The sequence below is a fragment of the Malurus melanocephalus genome, unplaced genomic scaffold (genome assembly GCF_030028575.1).
Source record: "Malurus melanocephalus ecotype Western Australia unplaced genomic scaffold, MMel_1.1 scaffold_62, whole genome shotgun sequence".
NCBI lineage: Eukaryota > Metazoa > Chordata > Aves > Passeriformes > Maluridae > Malurus > Malurus melanocephalus.
In genome coordinates this window covers 1,164,102-1,182,899 of record NW_026623294.1, presented here as the reverse complement: position 1 = coordinate 1,182,899, position 18,798 = coordinate 1,164,102, and the positions used below count along the sequence as shown (strand labels likewise).

Genomic DNA, 18,798 nt, shown 5'->3' with positions numbered 1-18,798 from the left:
TTAAGTGGGTGTAGGAGATAGCGTGTGTGTCCTACACAGACAGGCAGAAAGGGAGAAAGGGAGAGACAGTGCAGTGCTGGAAAAACTGAGCAAGTGACAAATGTTCTCTCTTAGTAAATGACTAAGCAGTAAGAGAAAATAAATACAAATTCACTGTTCTAACTCAGAGGAAGCTTTTGYTGCCTTCGGTGTGCATGCTTGTTCCTGGGCACCGCAGCCCCCAGCATCATGCAGCTTTAATGATGTCTCCACAGCCACACTGATGAATTTTGAGGACATCAGTGGGACACACGGGTTGCTCCTGTCTCCTTTGCAACCTATAAGAAATTAGTGGCAATTCTGCAAACAAGCTAAAGATCTCAATATTAATGTGCCACTTAGAGCCGCTCAGAAAATAACAGCTGCTTTTCCAAGGATGGCGCTTGWTTGAAGTAAAAGCTTCCATTAAACCCCCATAGAATCTCAGTATTAAATCCAACTATTTTGCACCAAATGGCACATTTTTTTACTTATCATTATGCTTTAATGACAAAATAGAGACATTATTTTACCTTCCATTAATTTCTCTGTGTTTGATTACATTATTAGTCGTGTAAAACCTACCAACAACCCCTAGAAAGRACCAGGTTCATGGCAATATGACTGGCTGATAAAAATGAATTGTGGCTTTGTGGTCAGAACTGATGGTGTTAAACCCGTATTTGCTCCCTGTAGAGAGACACTATTTGCAAAGGAAACTCTTTCCTGTGCAGAGGTGTTTAAATCTAATTCAAGCACTTACGATTTTGCAGATGGGTGATTTTCACTTTGTGTGTATTTACCTTCTCTCCTGCTGATACCAGCTGAAGAGAGATCACTGCTGTCAGCTCTGAAGTATCAAAGTGGATTGGAAAGGGAAGAATCACCTGAGGCTGTGGAACACCCACAGTCCTGCACCCCAGCGTGGCAGGTAACGGGGACATCTGATCCTGGGCTTTCCTGGCAAACATTGATGGGGGGATCTGAGGGCAGCAAGCAAGGACCACGAGGCTGTAGCAATGCTTGTAGCCTGGCAAAGAGACGCTGAATTAATATAACATATAAAAAGAATACATTTTACTTGCAGTTGTGGGCAGGACAGCACTGAAATGCAACTGCCAGCCTTCCTTCTATAGCACCCTTTTCTGTGTCCAGGTTGTCTGCATTTCCACCATAAACACAAATATACTGTCCCTCCTAGCTGCAGAATGTGAGAAATCCAAATGTAGGAGTCCAATGCTATCAAATGCTGTGGAATTGATGTTTCCTAAATTCTTCAGCTGAAAGCATGTCTTTATTTGTATTCCAAGACCATGCTGTCTCTAGAGGTATGGGACTTCAGGCTGTGGTGCCTTTGCTTGCCARTTCTAAAAAGGAAGGATAAATTAATCTCTTATGTGCTGAGAATGTGTTCAGTGGTCCACCTAGCTTGGAAGGGGTTTATGAAAACGCTCAGTTCTACAAATATTTACTGCTATATTACTGTGACATTGTTCTGACACAAAATGTTGGCTTTCTATCAATTACCTAGGAGAAAGAAAAACAACCTAAACCAGGATCTTAAMTAGATTGTCCTTTTTCTTTTGAGGAGTGAATAATTGCAACAGCTTTGGCTTTTATTTGTTCAGGTCTAAATCAGTTGCAGTAAATTAAATTTTATGTAAGGGAAAAAATCACAAATGAGACCAAAGAGATCAGATAATCCCTTGGTCTCCCTGTGGACAGGGTGAGGTCAGCTCTTGCTTTACCCTTGCACCATACCAATTGCAAAGTATTATTTTTGTTATTGCCATAGCATCTTTTTCCTCTTGCAGAATGCACTCACGTGGCAAGATTCTGAGTACATCTAGGTAATTTTCAATGTTCCTTCCATGCTCCTCTGTTTCTGCTTCTCTGTCCCTCACCACACCATCCTGAGATGACTTTTTGTCACATGTAAACGTTCAATTGTATATAAATCTGTGGTCTTGTGATTTTAAAGTATCTGCTTTTGCCTGTGGGAAATCATTAAGCACCACTGGTCAGCTAAAGAGTTGAGGGAATGTCAGTATTTGTCGGTGTACACCTTATAAATCATAAAGTAGCTCAGAGCTGCTAGACTCTGTAAGYGCCTACATTACATAGATCAAGGCTGCTGCTAAAATCCCTGCTCTCCYTTGCTTTGCTCAGCCTTGGAGGTATTTTCCAATACCTCCAAGTTACTCCAAGATACCTCCAAGAAACCTCCAATACTCCGAGTGTGAGTTTCCAATCCTCTGCATGAACAGGCATCCTATTTAGGATCAGCTGTGTTGATAGAAAAGATGCAGCACTTGTCCATGTTCTTCATCCCTGTGGCCTGCTCTTGGGGATGCAGGTGAATGTGCTTTGGAGCATAACCCAAGGATTGGCTCAGGCCCGCAATTTTAACAGTTTTAAGTCATACAGAATGATTTGGGCTTGCCTGCTTGGAGGGACAGGGATGTTCACATGTCCTTGGGTGCTCACAGAGGGGAGGACAGAAATCACAGATGCACCAAGATAGTCAGGCTACAACCTTGAATCTGAACAAGTGCATTGGGTTAATGGAATCCATTTAAGTTGCCATAATTAATGCAGATGTAGAACAGATGGGAAGTCTCACCTGGCTTTTTACAATTGCATCAGAATTGAATTTGAAGCACATGAGTCAAGAGCTTGCACCTTGCTTGCACTGGCATCTTTGGATACCTTGCAGTGCTGGCAACTGAGCCCAGCGTTGTTGTTTGTTGGTCTTGAAACTGGAGAGAGACATCAGTGGCATAGTTTTCACTGGGAAATTACATCATGTCAGAACATGTTGCTGGAGACTCCTGGTGACTACTACCACAGTGTAACTTCCTGCCATAAACAAGGCCTGTGAGACAGCTGCTGGGAGGCCCAGCACCATGGAGCTGGGCTGCTCTTGCTCTCGTTCACAGCTCCTTGGGCAGTGGGGGACTCAGCTGCCACAGGCACTGCAGCCAGGAAAGCTCAGCCCCTCCTCAGCATCATTCCAATGACATGGGGCAGGCTTGCTCTGCTTGCTGCCTCTAAGTGCCAACAAGCTTTTTGTTTGGTTGGTTGTTTTGGTTTTGATTTTAACAGCTTATAAAGAAGTAGATCATGCCTCTTTTTTAACAGTCTCAAAACAAGTGAAATCTCCCCTCTTCTAAAAATGTTGCCTATGAATCTCTAGTAAATTCAAAGATTTAATTCATKATTATTTCCCGCTGGAAAAATAGGAAGCATAATCTGAGGTTAAGAGTTTAGGTCTTGTAGGGCTACAGTACTTGAGCCATCCCTTTGGGAGCTTTCTCTACTTAATTTAAAAACACCTCCCTTTTAATTCTTTTCTGGTGAGTATCATACACTATTTTACTGAGAAGCAGTTTGCAATGAACCACTTCAAAGACAGCACTATGTTTGCAAAGGAAGGAATTTCTCTCTGACAGTTCAGCAGCATCAGCATGTGTTGGAAAATAAGCATGCATCACAAGACAGTGTGCTACACATGGGGAATCCTAAACAAAAAACTGCTTATGATGAGTCTGCACACAGAGAGCTCACATGATTCTGAAGTAGCTGCTTTCAGTGCCTTGGAGCATTGAACTAAATTGCTCAGAGCAAAGAGAAGTTGCTCATGGGCTTCATGTGAAAATCATTATTACGGAAAAGAATTATCATTTTGTCATATTCATATAGTAGAGTCTTAGTTGGTGTTGCCAGAATGCATATTTTTAACAGTAACAAACACCAAGTGCCCCTTTCTTTCTTGAAAATATGGGGATCAGAGGAATTTGTATTTACAACTTCAGACAACACAAAATCAATCAGCTGGCACTGAACTAATTTATGGCAAAATCTCGATACTTGCAGCATGTTATTGAAAACAACTCATATAGAGAGCACTTGCAACCTCTATCTGAGGCTGATGGGTGACCTACAAAAGTTAAAGTACCTGCAAGTATGTTTTCCTTTGACATTYTTCAAATTAGACATCTGCTTTTCTACATTATTCTTTCTCTATTATGGAGAAGATGTTCTTTCCTGGTGAGTTTTTAAGTGTTCATTTAGAAACCGGAAACTGAGTTCTGCTTTTTATTACGTTTAATTTGAAAAAGAAACAAAAAGTATCATTGCAAAAAAAAAATAAAATATCTATTTTACAAGTAGCTTTACCAGCGCAATGACTGCTAATGGTAGGAAATTCACATTTGGTGATACATGAGAAAAAAATAACTCAAATTTATTTCAGACCAGTTAGACTTGAAAGTGTGTGCAGTGCTACAAACCCAGTGAGACCCCACCCAGCAGCCTGTGCCCCGAGTCCCATCCGTGCATCCTGCAGCTCTGCAGCTCTGCAGCTCACCAGACAGGCTCCCCAGCAGGCTGCAGCAGAACTGCCATGCAGCAATCCCAGCTGGAAGACAGTGCGCCCCAAATCCCTTTCCCTTTTTACACCAGGGATGTACATCCATATTTGGACTAGGAAGGGCTTGTGATGCTGGCTTGGTGCCTGCCTAGCCATTGGGTTTTCTCATCCATTTCTCATGCAATCCTTCTCACTAGCAATTAGAATTGTTTTGTATTTCTTCTCTTCAGCAGTCTTTGTCTACGCTTGGATGTTCAAAATTAACAGCCTCAGGAGCTACATGGCTAAAAACCTGCCATCTCAGAAGGATGGCATTATATATATATAATGCTGTAATATATAAAGGATGGCTCAGAAACCATGTTCAGGTTTCTCTACTTTGCCATTCCCATATCCCAGGACAGAGGGGAAAAAGGAGGATGTATACATACAAAAGATTCATCCTGACAGATAGCATAAAAATAGRAAGACAAGGGACTGAGACAAGACTTTGCAGAAATGGTAAACATAGCTTGCATCCAGTGTAAAAAGTTAAGGAAAACCTTTTATACCCTTCAGACTCCAAAATACCATTTCTCAGAGAATTAAAATCCCCCTCTAGGAAAAAAAGGAAAAAATAAAACCTCCTCAAAACGTCAACAACATAAACTCCCCCCGGCTTACGGTTTCTGTGTGGATTCCAGCTATTTATAAAGCCAGTCTCCACGGTTTCTGTCATACATTGCTGTTACGCATGTCCTGAGCTAGCAAACCTGATCTATATAACCATGGCAATAAGTGAAGATATCTGTGCACACTCCATGTTGTGCTTATTAAAATAACAGGAATTGCTGTGTTTGATTTATAAAGAGATGAGTAGGTTTCTGCATGAAACTCTACTAATAGTTGAAAAAGCCCGTTCTACTACGGACAGAAAATGGTCTCTCCCCACCCACACATACATCTGGGATTTGATCACCAACCTTCAGGAGAAACCCACAAAACCTATTCCACTTAGCAGAGTACATTACAGGGCAAAGGAAAACCTTGCAGGCTCAAGATTTGGGTGGAATCCATTTATTCCACATGTGCAAAAACTGGATGAGGAATTGGAGGATCCGCATCACCAAAACCTCTCCATGTGTTACACACATAAGCCACTCTTGATTGAAATCCTGTAAATCTTTTCCTTATTTAATATGTTTCYTTGTCTGGTATAGCTTGATTTCAATTTCAACTGCTCTTTTTTTTCCTTTCCATCATGTTCAAAACTATCATAAACAGTCTGTAAACTGAAATGGTTTTCTAATAATAAAAAAGGTATTTTCAAAAGAAATACCAGTTCATTATGTCTAAGTTGAAAAAGGGACAGTGCCATAGAGCCCAAGGTTAAAAACATAATCGATTAATCTTAAAATTACTATAATATGGTGACAAATATAATAAATATAGAAAAGAATGTTCTGCAGAAACAAGTTTCTGGCAAGAGAATGAATACTTACTCCAAAAAAAGTTAAAACTCATGAAGCATCCCTGATGGAGGTATTTTCTATATATATTATTTTTAAGAACTTGAATACATATTCTAACAAACCTGTCTGTTTCTCAAAATGACCCAAACCACATGCAAAAGTATTTTTCTCCATTAACAAAGTAAGATTCCTCTTCAATAAAGTTCTTAAAATCCATCATTTGCCTAAAGAAAATGTAATACACCCCCAAGACATATCGTTGCAAAATCCTGTTTACTTACATGGCAATAGTATTCCTCACCAAAGCAAACATCTGCACTTCTGCAGCAAATGCTTCAGAGATCTCTACTTGCTCTTTCAGGAAACATCTGTGTCAATATACCTCATTGAAGATGTTCCCTGCAAAAGAATCTACCACCATGTTCTTGATTTATTATTATTTACTGTTGTTCTGTCCAAATAATTCCAAATTTTACCCCCATCTCTGAAGATCTGTATGGCCTTTGCTTGCTTGGATGGTTTTACAAGGATGAAAGCAGCATTTCCAAAACACTTCAGTGAGTATTGCTGTGGTTCTAGCATAAAAAAAAAAAAAGGGACTTTGATCTTTGGTAGTTATAAAAGCTAGTTTATAATCAGGATAACTTAACTGTTCTTAGAATGCAAAAATGGTACATTTATGAAAACAGAACTCCTAAGGAAATAAACCTATTGAATCTTTAATCTTGATTTTGACCTTTGTTATGTGAAGAAAGCTTGTTTCCAATTSTTCAAATATTTTAACAAGTAATAAYRTGTATATACAACTTTGCAATATCAATTGCCTGGTTATTAAACATACTTGAGCTCTTCCCCTGCTCCCAGCACGCTCACGCACTCACAGACATATGTGATATTCATGTTAACAATTTATTTCTTGGAGGGAAGAAGCCAATGTGTTCTCAGTCCAGTTATCTTAAGAGGCTGCCTCAGGTTATTTTACTTTTTATGTTTAATATTGCAGGGATTTTATGGATTTACCAAAATACCATAATTTTTATTTTTAAATCACTATTTTTTTAAAACAGATTCAATCCAGATTGGACCTTATCATACTCCGTTTCAGTTCACTGCCACCATATGCAAGTGTTGTCAAGGCTGTAATACATAAAGTATCTGGCTCCAGGGCTGGTTTCAGTGTGGTTTTGGAATACAGATTTTATAATATGCTGTTTCCTTCCTCTGAAGTCAGTGAGCTATTCAGTGGAATAAGGTTTCTGAGGCATAGGTCAGCCCTTCAAAGGCACGTAGGCACACAAATCCTGCTTAAGGATATTCCACTGATTTGAAACAAGGTGCCTGYCCTTATTCCCTCCAAAGAGGAGGGATTTCCTAAACCTTAGATAGAGCCAGGTTAAACAGGCACTTGGGCACTCCCCAGGCAATCTCTCGACTACTTTCCCCCCACCCTTACTGCTGGGCCACTGACATAAGGCAGGCAGGACATGCCCTTCTTCTGACACTCGATTCAAGCAGAACCATCCTCAGACTRGTCCAGTTCATGCTGTGGATGGAACTGAAAGACCTGATGGATTTTTGCCCTTGGATTGCTTGAGTTTCGGTGATGCTGCTGCACACACACGTGCAGTGAGCTTGCACAGCCCATCTGCATACACATGCCTCTGTGTGGACATCTGGTGCTTCTGGGAAACGCTCTTGCTGAGCAGGAGCAAAGCAGCTGAATATCAGGCAGGCAATGGTGTTGATARTGTCCAGAAGCACTGTGCTTTTTGTGTCTTCTCTATGAACGTGCAACCTCTGAAGTTGCCTCAAAGCATCAGATCTGCTGCGCTGGTGTGTGGTGACAAGAGCACGTGCCTCCAGCAGAATTTATCTGCTGCAGCACAGTAGTCACGGCTGTGAAGTCTGGAGGGGTGCCAGTGCACTTGGAGCTGTTGTACTAGACCTTCAACCAAAGCTGCTGTACACCCAGAAAGCAGCCAAACTCAGTAAAATCCTCAAAACTAAAGTAAAACTCGAAGAGAGAAAAAAAGAACATGTGTTGGGAAACTCAGATGAATGGCTTTTTGACTCACAGCACCAAAGGGATGTCACTTTGCTCCGTTATCCTTGGACTCTGACTTTCTTGTTTGGGCTTTCTGATAGATCAGTGTTTTGTGACTTCTTGGGATGTGTGTGGAMAATGGCAGATTTAGGTCAGAATTTACAGCAGCAGAATAATGGTTTCAACTCTGTACATGTTCATTAGGGAGAACAGTTTTGGAGGGGCCTTGTTGCTTTAGCTGTTTTAAGTGGTGCCTTTGACTGGAGGAAGAGGAAAACACACAACTGTGTGTGCACAGAATTTAAATCATCAGGATGGGGATTGGGCAGCTTTGGTTGTTCTACAGGTCCTGTCATAAAACCAGAAATATGAAGCAGGGAAAAASTCTGCAGGTTAACTTACTCTGAAGAGCTGTGTCACTGATTTCAGAAGGAGAAAACACAACCCTCAAATGCCTGTGTTAAAGAAGAAAACTTAGTTTGAGCAGATATTAAACCGAGTCATGCAAAGAACAGCTTTGGCCTTCTGGCATTTTCCAGAGTGGGAAAGAGTCTATCACATAATAAAAAAGTCACATCACAATTTTCCTGCTTTTCATATTTTTTTCCCATCACAAAACACTCTCTGTGCCCACCTCCCTTGTGAGCTCTCATGTTCATTCAGAGCCAGAGTAGATACTGCTCCAGCATTTGGGGTCAAGGTGTACCTTCCCAAACCACATATATGAAAAGCAAATCTCTGGATTCTCAGCAAGTTCCCCTCTCCCCTCTTGTCTCTGGTTCARGGAAGATGCAGGTCTTTGGATCCATGCTAGGAAAACCCATGGAGGTATAAGTTGAGGATGGGGATAATTCAGGCCTCTCACAGATCTCTGGATGGGGAGAAAGGTTGAAGGCAAAGCACATGGGCACGTCCCAAGGATCGAAGAAGTAAGCAGATATTTGAGCAAACATCACAGGCAATTTCTTCCAGCTAATCCCTCCCATAATTCTTCCCTCAGCAAAGCTGATCTGGTTCATCATTTCCATGACACAGAAGGCCTTTTTTTTTTTACTGCTCACTTCTCTGAGATCTTAGACACTTGCTTTTAATCATATAGTGTATGCTGACATCTGGTGGCATTCAGCAACAAAATGTTCATTAAACAAATATGTTTCATTTCTAAGGAGTCAGCATCCTTACTTTCCCTTCACTGGGTGTAGAAAAGAATTCCTCCCAGACCACTTCAGACTGGGGATTGGTCTAACATGGGTATGGGACTGGCATGGTCCTGGAACTCTTGTGAGAGATGTACATGGACATTGACCTCCAGACAAGGAAGGACTGTCAGCCAAGGAACCATCAGCCAAGGCACCTGACTGTGTTCAAACACAGCACAAAATGGAGCACATGGCCTCCTATCATTCCCTCTCCTGAGCACAGAGAATTGATGCACTGAATAAAAGTGCGTGGGTTTTAGCAGGAACAGAAACACTGTAAAATCTTAGGTGGTAACACTTCTGTAATTTATTTTATTTCAAATTGGAGAAAAAGAAACAAAACAGCATGTGTGAAAGCCAGAGACATGTACCAAAACCTTGTTTCATGGTAAATAATAAGTAGCATGGAATCAGCTGTCATGGTTAAAAGATACCCATGATGTAGCTGTTCCATTAGAAGTTGGATTAAAATCATGTTTAACTTTCATTTCCTTCAGTCCTTACCCTGCTTTTGATTAGTTTTAAGAGCAGTTGATGGTCTTGTGATTTGAAGATTTTGCATTTTAAATTTTGTGTACACGGTCTGGAATTTTATGTGAAATTGTGGGTTTGATCTTTGACCTCTGTTTACTGCAGTCCTGATTTGCCACTAATTTGATAGCAAGCCATAAGGGCCTACTGTAAACAAGCCACTCACTTTACATAGCTATGTTTGGCTCCTAAATGAAGAAGTATGTATGGAATATACTTTGGGTACTGTAGCCTCCTAAAGAAATAATAGAAACCACATCACTGCTTAGCTCTCCAGGTAACGTTTACATTTGGAGAAAATAAGTTGCATGCCTAATGGAGAGAGAAAATGCACTTYTTACCCATTTTGGGTTTGTTTGCTTAAAATTATTCTTTAAAGTACTTGAAAGCTGAGGCTATCTCTTTTGAAGTCAGTGGGAACTTTGACATTGATTTTAAAAGGATCAGGAGTAAGTAAAAATTGGTAGGGTCTAAAAGGCAAAAAATGAAAATATCCAAAGTCTACAAATCTCTCACTGATCCACCATACAGAAAGGAAGGACAAAAACCTCTCCAATGTAATGTACATCTTGATTCCAGCACTTTTTGTACATTTCAGACTCATTTTGTAGACTTCAAGATGGAAAACAACTTTCATTGAGCACTGTAATTGCTAGCACATGAAGCAGTACGTACTTGCACCATGGTCTTGTAAAGCTGCTGGGGGAAGGGAGACAAAAGCTGCATGTAAAAATCAACTATTGGTAYACATCTTCCACAAATTGTCCTGCACTATCCATTACACAGTATTCCCTGCCTGCAACCCACTCCAGGCAGATTCCCCAGTTCACAGGTACAGCCTTACACATTGTGAATGTCCCAGCAAAAGTCTGCTTGTAGACATTTACCTCAGAAACACATCTGATCATCCTGCTCAAGCTCAGCACTTCTGGGACTGATCTGGCACTCTCTGCTGGGTCCTTTGAAAAGCAGGTAAAAGCAAGGTCTACAACTCTCTCCTGTACCACCCAGCTGGAACAGCCATCCCAACACTGAACTTCCCATCACCTGGGTTCTATCCTTAGTGGAACACCAAAGTACTCTGGACGAAGGGCTGTTTTCCTATTTGGCAGAGAAGGAAACCATTGCCTCTTTAACCTTCTGGTTTAGGAAGTCTCAGTAACTCTGACCAGAGCCCAGTAGTCAAGGATGTGGACTCAGCTCAGCTRAGAGTGTGGCTCATCTACAATGATGAAGTGTAAGCTCAGAGAAGTGATGGGACATGGGCAAGCAAACATGAAAAGCCCTCTTGTTTCCTCTTCAGACACCCAAATGCATGGAGTATCCCAGATGAGGGGTGCCAGRAGAGCTCTCCATGGATGATTTCCAGAAGCTAAAGCAACCAGAGGCAGGAAAYTGCACACTCTGTTGGTTTATGAGGTCCCAAGGTTGTACAAGCCACAGTTCAGGGACACATGGKTCAGACAGTGTCCCACATCATCTGAACCTGAGGCTGACAAAGCATCCATGGCAGTCTCCACATCCTTGTGACCAAACAGAGGAACATTATCTATTGTTAACAGCACCGATGCTTGGCCAAAGAATATCAGATAGAAATGCAGCATCCAGGTAAGGGAATTTATGCAATTGACACCCAGAATGGTCTCTTGCATCTCCACTGCCCAGAAGTTACCCAAGGTGTTAAGAACTTGATGGGAAACATGAGAGAAGGTGGATGTAATCTTCCAGGCTGTGATGTCCCTTCTCTTCTACCTAAAAATGACTGGCAACAGAATGGGAGGAGTTAAAGACTGCCACCTTGCAGATTACTCAGCTTAACCAGATTTTTCAGCAAACCAACTCAAGCAGCATCTACTCCATCTTCACAAGTGCTGCCTTCTGCTGTGTGCTGCTCCAAGGGAGTGAGGTGATACTCAGAGGGAGAAACAGCTCTGTCCTGATACTGACGTGGGTCAGCCACCACARACAGACACCACCATGTACTTCTTCTGCCTTTGTCCAGGTGTAAAAACTGACAGATCCAGCAACAGCAAGTCAGGTCACCGTTCTGAAGATACTTTTCTTCAGGTATTTTTTTGAGCTGCCCCAGTTTTCTCATAGTACAACAGAGACAACAACCAAAAATACACAGAGAATTGTACATGGTGCATTCTGTRCATTCCCCAGTGACGTGACCTTGCTAATGTATTGTAATACTCACTGGAAACGCCTTATATTTTGATGTTTTTKAAGTGGCTGTAGCCTGTTCTGCTGGCCCAGCTAGCAGAGGACACCCCTGATTTGAAGGACACTCAAGCGGAATTGACKTTGGGCACAAACTTTCAGCACAGCTGTGCGCCACTGAAAACTGGAAGTTATGTTCTCAATTAAAACATTCTGCAGATCCCATCTTCTGCTTCCACTTCATGGGACATTTCCTCAGGATATTTCAGGAATTAGTCCCAAGGACTTAAAACCTTTGCCCCAAACACCTCAGCATCACTTTTAGCCTGAAAACAGAAGTGCACATGTGTAGGGACTTTTGCACATAGTTGTTTTCCTAATGGAGGGTAGTAAATGAGCAGAAATAGTTTTTAAAATATTCTTTACTATTGTAATAGGTCTGGCTTACAAAGTAAAGAAATATTAGTCTGGATAACTGAATAACAGTTGTACATGCAAGACAATCAGAAATCTTTAATAAATAAAAGATGTCATAAGGGCCCCTGGCATGTTTAGACTGAGTGGGTATGTCTGGACCCAACTGTGGAACAACGATCTGCAACTTCAAAAGCAATTCAACAAGGGCTCCATGTAGACAACATTACAGAAAACCTGTTCCAATGGCTTTTTTATGCAAGAGAAAATCACAGTCACTTTTGTATTTTAGGCAGTGAACCAACAAGAATAAAGCAAAACAACAGCAAATGTCCCCAAGAGATATTTTGGGCTGCTCCTCTCCTCCCACTCCCCTTACACTCCTTTTTAATCTCCTACCAGTGTGGGCATTTTTGGCAACAGCAAACCACACTGCAAAGGTCATTGGCAGACTGGTAGGGACCACTGTGGCTTTTGGCTACCAAGACAATTTCTCCAGCCTGGGGGAGCATCGACCTCTTTGCTCCCCATTTTGAGCTGGGGCAGAGATGTCTGTGTGGAGAGGGTGATGAATGGGAGAACTTTCCTCAGCTCWGGACCCTTTGACAACCATTTCTGCTTTTCCTCTCCACCCCAGGATCTGCGATCCAACAAGTGCAAATTGAGGATGACAAATAAGAACATTAGCCTGGTGTTTCTGCTCAAGTGATCCGCCTTGAAGTAGCTGATGTTGACACTTAAATTGTCAGCAGACCTCCAGTTTAGCGCTCCAGTTAGAAGAATGGGTCCTTTCACACTTCCCTCTGGGCTATTGTTTCAGCTCTCTAGACGGGGCAAATATCARTGCAGCAGTTCACACTCCAGTTTCACTGCACTGGGTTTTTTTTTGCAACCATAACCCAGATTGCCTACAATTTTTTGTATAATGTAAGCTTAGACTGCAGAGAATAATTACACAACACTGTAAAAATAGTCTGCGGGAATTTACACAGCCATGAAATACTGGAGCTGTTTTTTTCCAGTGYACCTATATATACATGGCTGCAGCTAATTCCAGTATTTACAAAGGACTCACTGGAGCAGCGATCACAGAAACTGGTATTTCAAGTTAGGGCACACATATGAACAAAACATCTATTGTTATAAGGCAAGATTTTGTGTTTTGGGGTGTTATACCATCATCAAACTGAAGCATTGSCTTGCACTTCTGCCTTTTCTATATCTGTCTGGATTCAAATAACATCCTTCTGGCTAACACATTATGTRTTCAAGTTGGAGAGTATTAATTTAACTTCAGGCTCTTTCCTGTAATTTCATGTTTCTTCCATTTTTGACCAAATTAATCACACTGAGGGTCTATATCCTCATTACTTTCTCAGCTTTGCTGCTGCTTATTTCTATTAGGGATCATATCTCCTTGCCTGCTGGAAGCTCRGTCCCCAGCCTGCTATCTTGCACACTGACTGGCTCACTCTCTGGATGCCTCTTGCTGATGGTAGGAACACCAGTCCCACTGGGACTAAGCAATTGATGCCTGTTCTTCCTAAATGTAGGAGAAAACTGTTGAAGCAGGGAGCAGAATAACTGCCTGCTGACCTTTGCTGCAGTGATTGTCAGGACTTTGGGCATTTTCAAGCCCAGCTAAGCACTAATACTAATACAAGTCAGTTCCTCCAAGGTACAGTGTGAGCTCTCTGGATTGCAAGCAGTTGTACTGTCCAGAGCCTGAAGATGTAGTGCCTTAATATTGCTTTCTTTGCTCCTCTAGGAGCCTGCTTCTGTCTGCTATGTAATTCCACCAAGCTCCTCCCTTGCTACCTCTACTCTCCCTTTAATGAATTYGTTTAGTTGTTGTTTTCCCCAGGAGAACTTAAATTATCAAATCAAAACTAAAAGAATGAATGGATAAAGCCACAGACTGGGAACAAACTCATTGCCTGAAGTCTCTGCAAAGAAACTAYTCAGGAAATAGTTACAAGAGAAAAATACAGGACATAAGTAAGAATTTATGTGAGCGACTACATGCCTTTGGGAAGAACAACTTCTAAGTTTTGCAATCTAGCAGTGAGGAATTAATAGTTAACCATTAGATTTAGGCACTGATTTGAAGGAGTTAAATTCCCAGGCTGCCTTTTCASAGCAGGGTGGGGCATTGGGGAAACCAGAGAGAAAAAAAAAGGCACCTGAATGCCCTGGGAAGGAGCAGCACAACYTTCTGTCAAGCTGCCCTTCCTCTCCTGTGCTACAATTGCTCCCCAGGAGGGTCTCCTGTGCACACCAGCAATCGCAGCCCTGGCTGYACACCCCTTCCTGCAGAGTGACCCCTGTGAGCAGCCTTCCCACACCAGGGAGAGAGTGCCACGTCCACGTCCTGCCCGTCCCTGCTCACAGCCACCCCTCCCCACTGGTGTGACAGTGCATGGCATGGCTGGTGGCTGGGGCCCAAGGGCAGGGACATGGACATCATCCCAGACATCTCGGAATGCATCCTTTGGGGGGCCGGACAGCGGCACTGGGCCCCTCTCTGGCCCCTGGTACAGCTCACACCAGGTAAGTGCCCACCGTGCAGGGTGGCCCCGGAACCAGAGGGCCTGGGGAGAGTGGGACACTGAATTCAGCCTCTCCCCTGTGTCCTCTGAAGAGCCCCATTCCAGCACCTGTTTCCTGCTGGCTTTGCTCCCTCTTCACCCTGTTTTTCAGCCTGCTCTGCCCTGGCTTCTCGCTCCGAGCAGTCCTTTCTGAGTAGGAACTGGGCAGAGCTGTGCTGTTCTGCACTAGAGTATCACTGGTTTTTGTCATCTGTGTTTCTGTCGCTGTCAGTGCTGACAATGGATTTAGGCAACTGCAAAAGAGAGACTGAAGCAGCCCCTGAGAACTGGCAATTTGAAGCATCTGCTAGCAATAAAAATGAATTGGAGGTTGATTAAATCCTTTACCTTTYCTCTGATTTTTGTTTCACAAACTAGAAGGCAATGTTGGGAAGGATACTCAACATTCATGTTTTCTCTGCATAAGAGGCAAACCACTTTTTCACAATGTAAAGTATTGGTATAAATCGTGCATTAAATGGCTTGCAACTAGCTGCTCTCCTTTCTCTAGGAGCTGCCCAGCAGCAAGTGATAGCCTGAAGAAGGTCCCAAAACCTTTCCCCTCTGGATTCTCCATTTGCTACCAGGTGGATTCCAATTGGTAGGATGCATTTTTCACCCCCATGTTCTCAGAACATTCAGACCATGTGCTCAGGTCCCTGGTGCAGCAGGATTCTTGGCTGATGTCTGAYGGCAGTGATTCCCAGGAGCAGAGCTGGGGTCTCTTATTGTGAGACAAGAATGTGGAGCAATGGTTTCACTGTGGGTTTGTGAATTGGGGTCCCAAGGCTGTGAGTTTGCACAGCTGCCAGAGGTTGGCAGCAACAGGGAGCTGCCTTGGCATGGGGGCACCCACCTGCATGTCAAGGTGGGTTTTTCTTGTTTGCTAGGAAAACCTCCTGGCCCTGCTCTTGTACTCCCTGGCATTGGTGCATGAGTATTGCTGGTTTTTAAAGAGGTAGTTTTCTGAGTAGACCTTAATMATTTTTGAGAGCTGCTTGGTTGTCTATGGGTGAGACTGATATTCCGTCCTTTTATTTACTTCAGTCATAGCTTTGGAGCAGTAATGGGTAACTATGGTTAAGTAAGTATGGGTAAGTATGGTTCATGTTGACCCAAACCTTAACTTTTCCAACACTTAAATTCTCCCATTTTCACATTTTACATTTTTGGAAGCCTCAGAAACCATTTTCTCCTCCCATTCATGGCTGTTCCAGCTGTGATTCAGTRGGTCAACTCAGTTTCAGGTCTTCACACAGGGCTCTTTTCCTTCTCCTTTTCTTGAGGTCATTTTGTCCTCTTGGTTTGAAAAGGAGCTCTTGGTTTTCTCCCTCTACAAGAGACCATAACTGCGCCAGCTCTCATCTGCCTGGAAACATCTCAGGACAGCTGAGATGAGTTACTTTTGGGGGAATATTTTTCAACCCCATCAGGAGTTGAAAGAGTGAGAKCCCCTTTCAAGAGCTCCCAGACATCTGCCAACTGCAGTTGCCTGGTGCCACATGGGCATCAGAGACATCTACACAGGAGCAGCAGATCTGACACTTTCCTTAGGGGAATCCATGGCACTGGGCTAAGCCTTAAATTATGTCTGCAAATGCTCAGCTCCCTGGAAAGTTAAAGTGGTTGTGTCCACGTGGCTGTGTAGTAGAATCCCTCTTCATGCTGGTATTACATTTCTTTGTTTCAGTTTGGATTATCCTCCTGAGAGGTCCCTGATCAGGCTGATTGGATATAGCTGTTGGCATAAGGGTAGAAGGGGGCACACATGGTCATGGGAAAAAAAGGGGGAGGTCGATTTCTCCTTGATGCCAGCATGGATAGAGCTTGGTTAATACTGCTTGAGGAGCTGCATTTCTGAAATCAGCAACACCCAAGCSCATGCTCCCTCAGCCTTCCCTGTATATGGTGTGTTATGGGACATGAGTGTGTTTAATGGTGCAGTAAAATCTGATGAAATATGTACTTAGTTACCTGAAGTATTTCCTGCAAACTAATATTGCAATATTTTTGTGTCTGCTGGAGTAATGAATGTAAGAAGCTACAACATGTGGGTTTTGTCTGCTTAATAGAAAGTGTATGTAATTGCCTCAGTGTAATACGTTTTTATTTCCCCCAGGACTTCTCAAAGGTTTTTTGCTTATTTCCAAAATTGTTGTTTATGGACAAAAACAATTTTCAAGATTAGTTGAGATTATTATCTACAGTATTGATCTTGGTTTGACTTTGTATTAGAGAAGGAGGAAACAGATGGATGAGAACAGTCTTTGAGAGCTCAGATGTAACAGAATGTAATAGATGTAATAGTTTGGGTTGGAATGGRYCTTATAGGCAGGACMCCATGCCATGGGCAGAGACAACTTCCACTAGACCATGCTGCTCAAAGCCCCATAGCAACTCTTGTGTAACTCAACATTTCAGGTGTCTGTTGTGTGTAGACACTGAGTGTAGTCGTTCAAGAGACAGAAAATTAATTCACTTCTGCTTCTTTTTCCCTATTTGCCTGTCTCTTTACAGACTCAGAGTTATTACTGGCTGCCCAGTCACCCAGAAAGATTGTCTTGTTTTGTGGGTTGTTGTAATAAATCATTTCGGCTCTGTCTTTAGGGGTTGACAATGCTGACAGTTCCTTCAGATGGATCTGTGGCCTCTTGTCCCCTCACAGTGTATGACACCTGTCAGGTGATCCCTTCTGTGGTCTCATCAACAGGCAGTGGCTGCTATCAGGAGTGATGAGAAATCCCACAGATTAAGCTCATTTTTGTAGAGGTCTTTCTACTCTGCCTTCTATCATATAGAGGAAACCTAGATTTTGTGTGGAATCCCACAATTAAGGTTTTATCCCATTCCGTTCCAGAAAAACATCTTCAGTGCTTCAACATGAGGCTTGATGTCCAGTGCCACTGAGCCTCAGCAGGGTGGGAGCATCATSTGGTCCTGTTTTCCAGAGGCAGCACAGTCCCTGCTGGTACTTCTGACACCATGGGGGCTGCTTCCCCTGTGCTGTGAGGGACCCAAGGTGGGCAGAGAGCTGTCCCCATGGAGAGACAGATATTCTCTCCATTTGCCTTGGCTGAGGGGACACCCCAGAAACGGTGAGGGTCTCTTTAGCTGGCACCACCACCAGAGAAAAATGTCATGGTACATCCCTACAAACATTAATCAGGATATTTTAAACAAATAATCAATGACATTTCAACCATGGCTTCCAATCAGGAAAAGCTCTAGAGCAAGTCAAGGTGTCCACAGGAAGTGTGGCTGGGAGTCAAAAGGCAGCATGGCCACAGCRCARGTGGGTTTCATTCAGGAYATCTTTCCTCTGCAAGAAGGAAGAKAAAAGYCMTTAAAGCCTTTCTGCCGTTTTTGCCCCCCATTTCATGGGTTTTCTAGGGRTTTTCAATGCCCTTTTTTCAGTCTCTGTAGGATACCTCAGTCTCCCGTCTGCTCCCTGATGCACTGAAGATATTAAATTTTTCAGAGTAATAAGTAAACCAGTCCCTGAGCATGGGGAAAGCAGAGATAAATGTCCTCACCCAGCCTTCTGCTGGTGTATTAACCTGTGAGAAGTGCAGTGAAAAGTTTTTCCTGTTCAACACCATTCCCCCAGGTCTTTATTCTAAAACTGTTCACTGAAAGTGAACAAGGGTATCAAAACACTGACTCTGTTTCATCCTGTTGTCCTTTACCTGTCATATTTCAGTGCTCATGCAGTTTCAGTTCCCTTCATCTTATTGAGAAATAAGTTTGGGAGAAAATGCATACCATTTCTTAGGTATTAAGAAAATGTGTATTATTTTCAGCCCTAATAAATCAAAACTTAGGAGCTGAGTACCTTGTTCAGCCCTTCAAATACAACATTTTTGAATCTCTCACAGGGGAATTCAAAACTTAACTATTATAATGAAGCACATGATCACAGAATGTGTAAGGTTGGAAGGAATCACTGAAGATCATCTAGTTCCACCTCCCTGCTCAGAAGCAGGGTCCTCTAGAGCACATTACTCAGGATTGCATCCAG

At 42.6% G+C, this 18,798-nt stretch overlaps 1 protein-coding gene across 1 annotated transcript in view; it reads left to right on the top strand.

The window, feature by feature from the left end:
- The first annotated feature begins 14,379 nt into the window (after window positions 1-14,379).
- Window positions 14,380-18,798, top strand: part of NIPAL2 (NIPA like domain containing 2) — a 49,125-nt gene continuing 44,706 nt past the window's right edge. Inside the window, 3 exon segments of the mRNA XM_057366231.1 lie at window positions 14,380-14,478; window positions 14,480-14,528; window positions 14,531-14,742. Of these exon segments, the coding sequence (XP_057222214.1) occupies window positions 14,380-14,478; window positions 14,480-14,528; window positions 14,531-14,742 (360 nt within the window).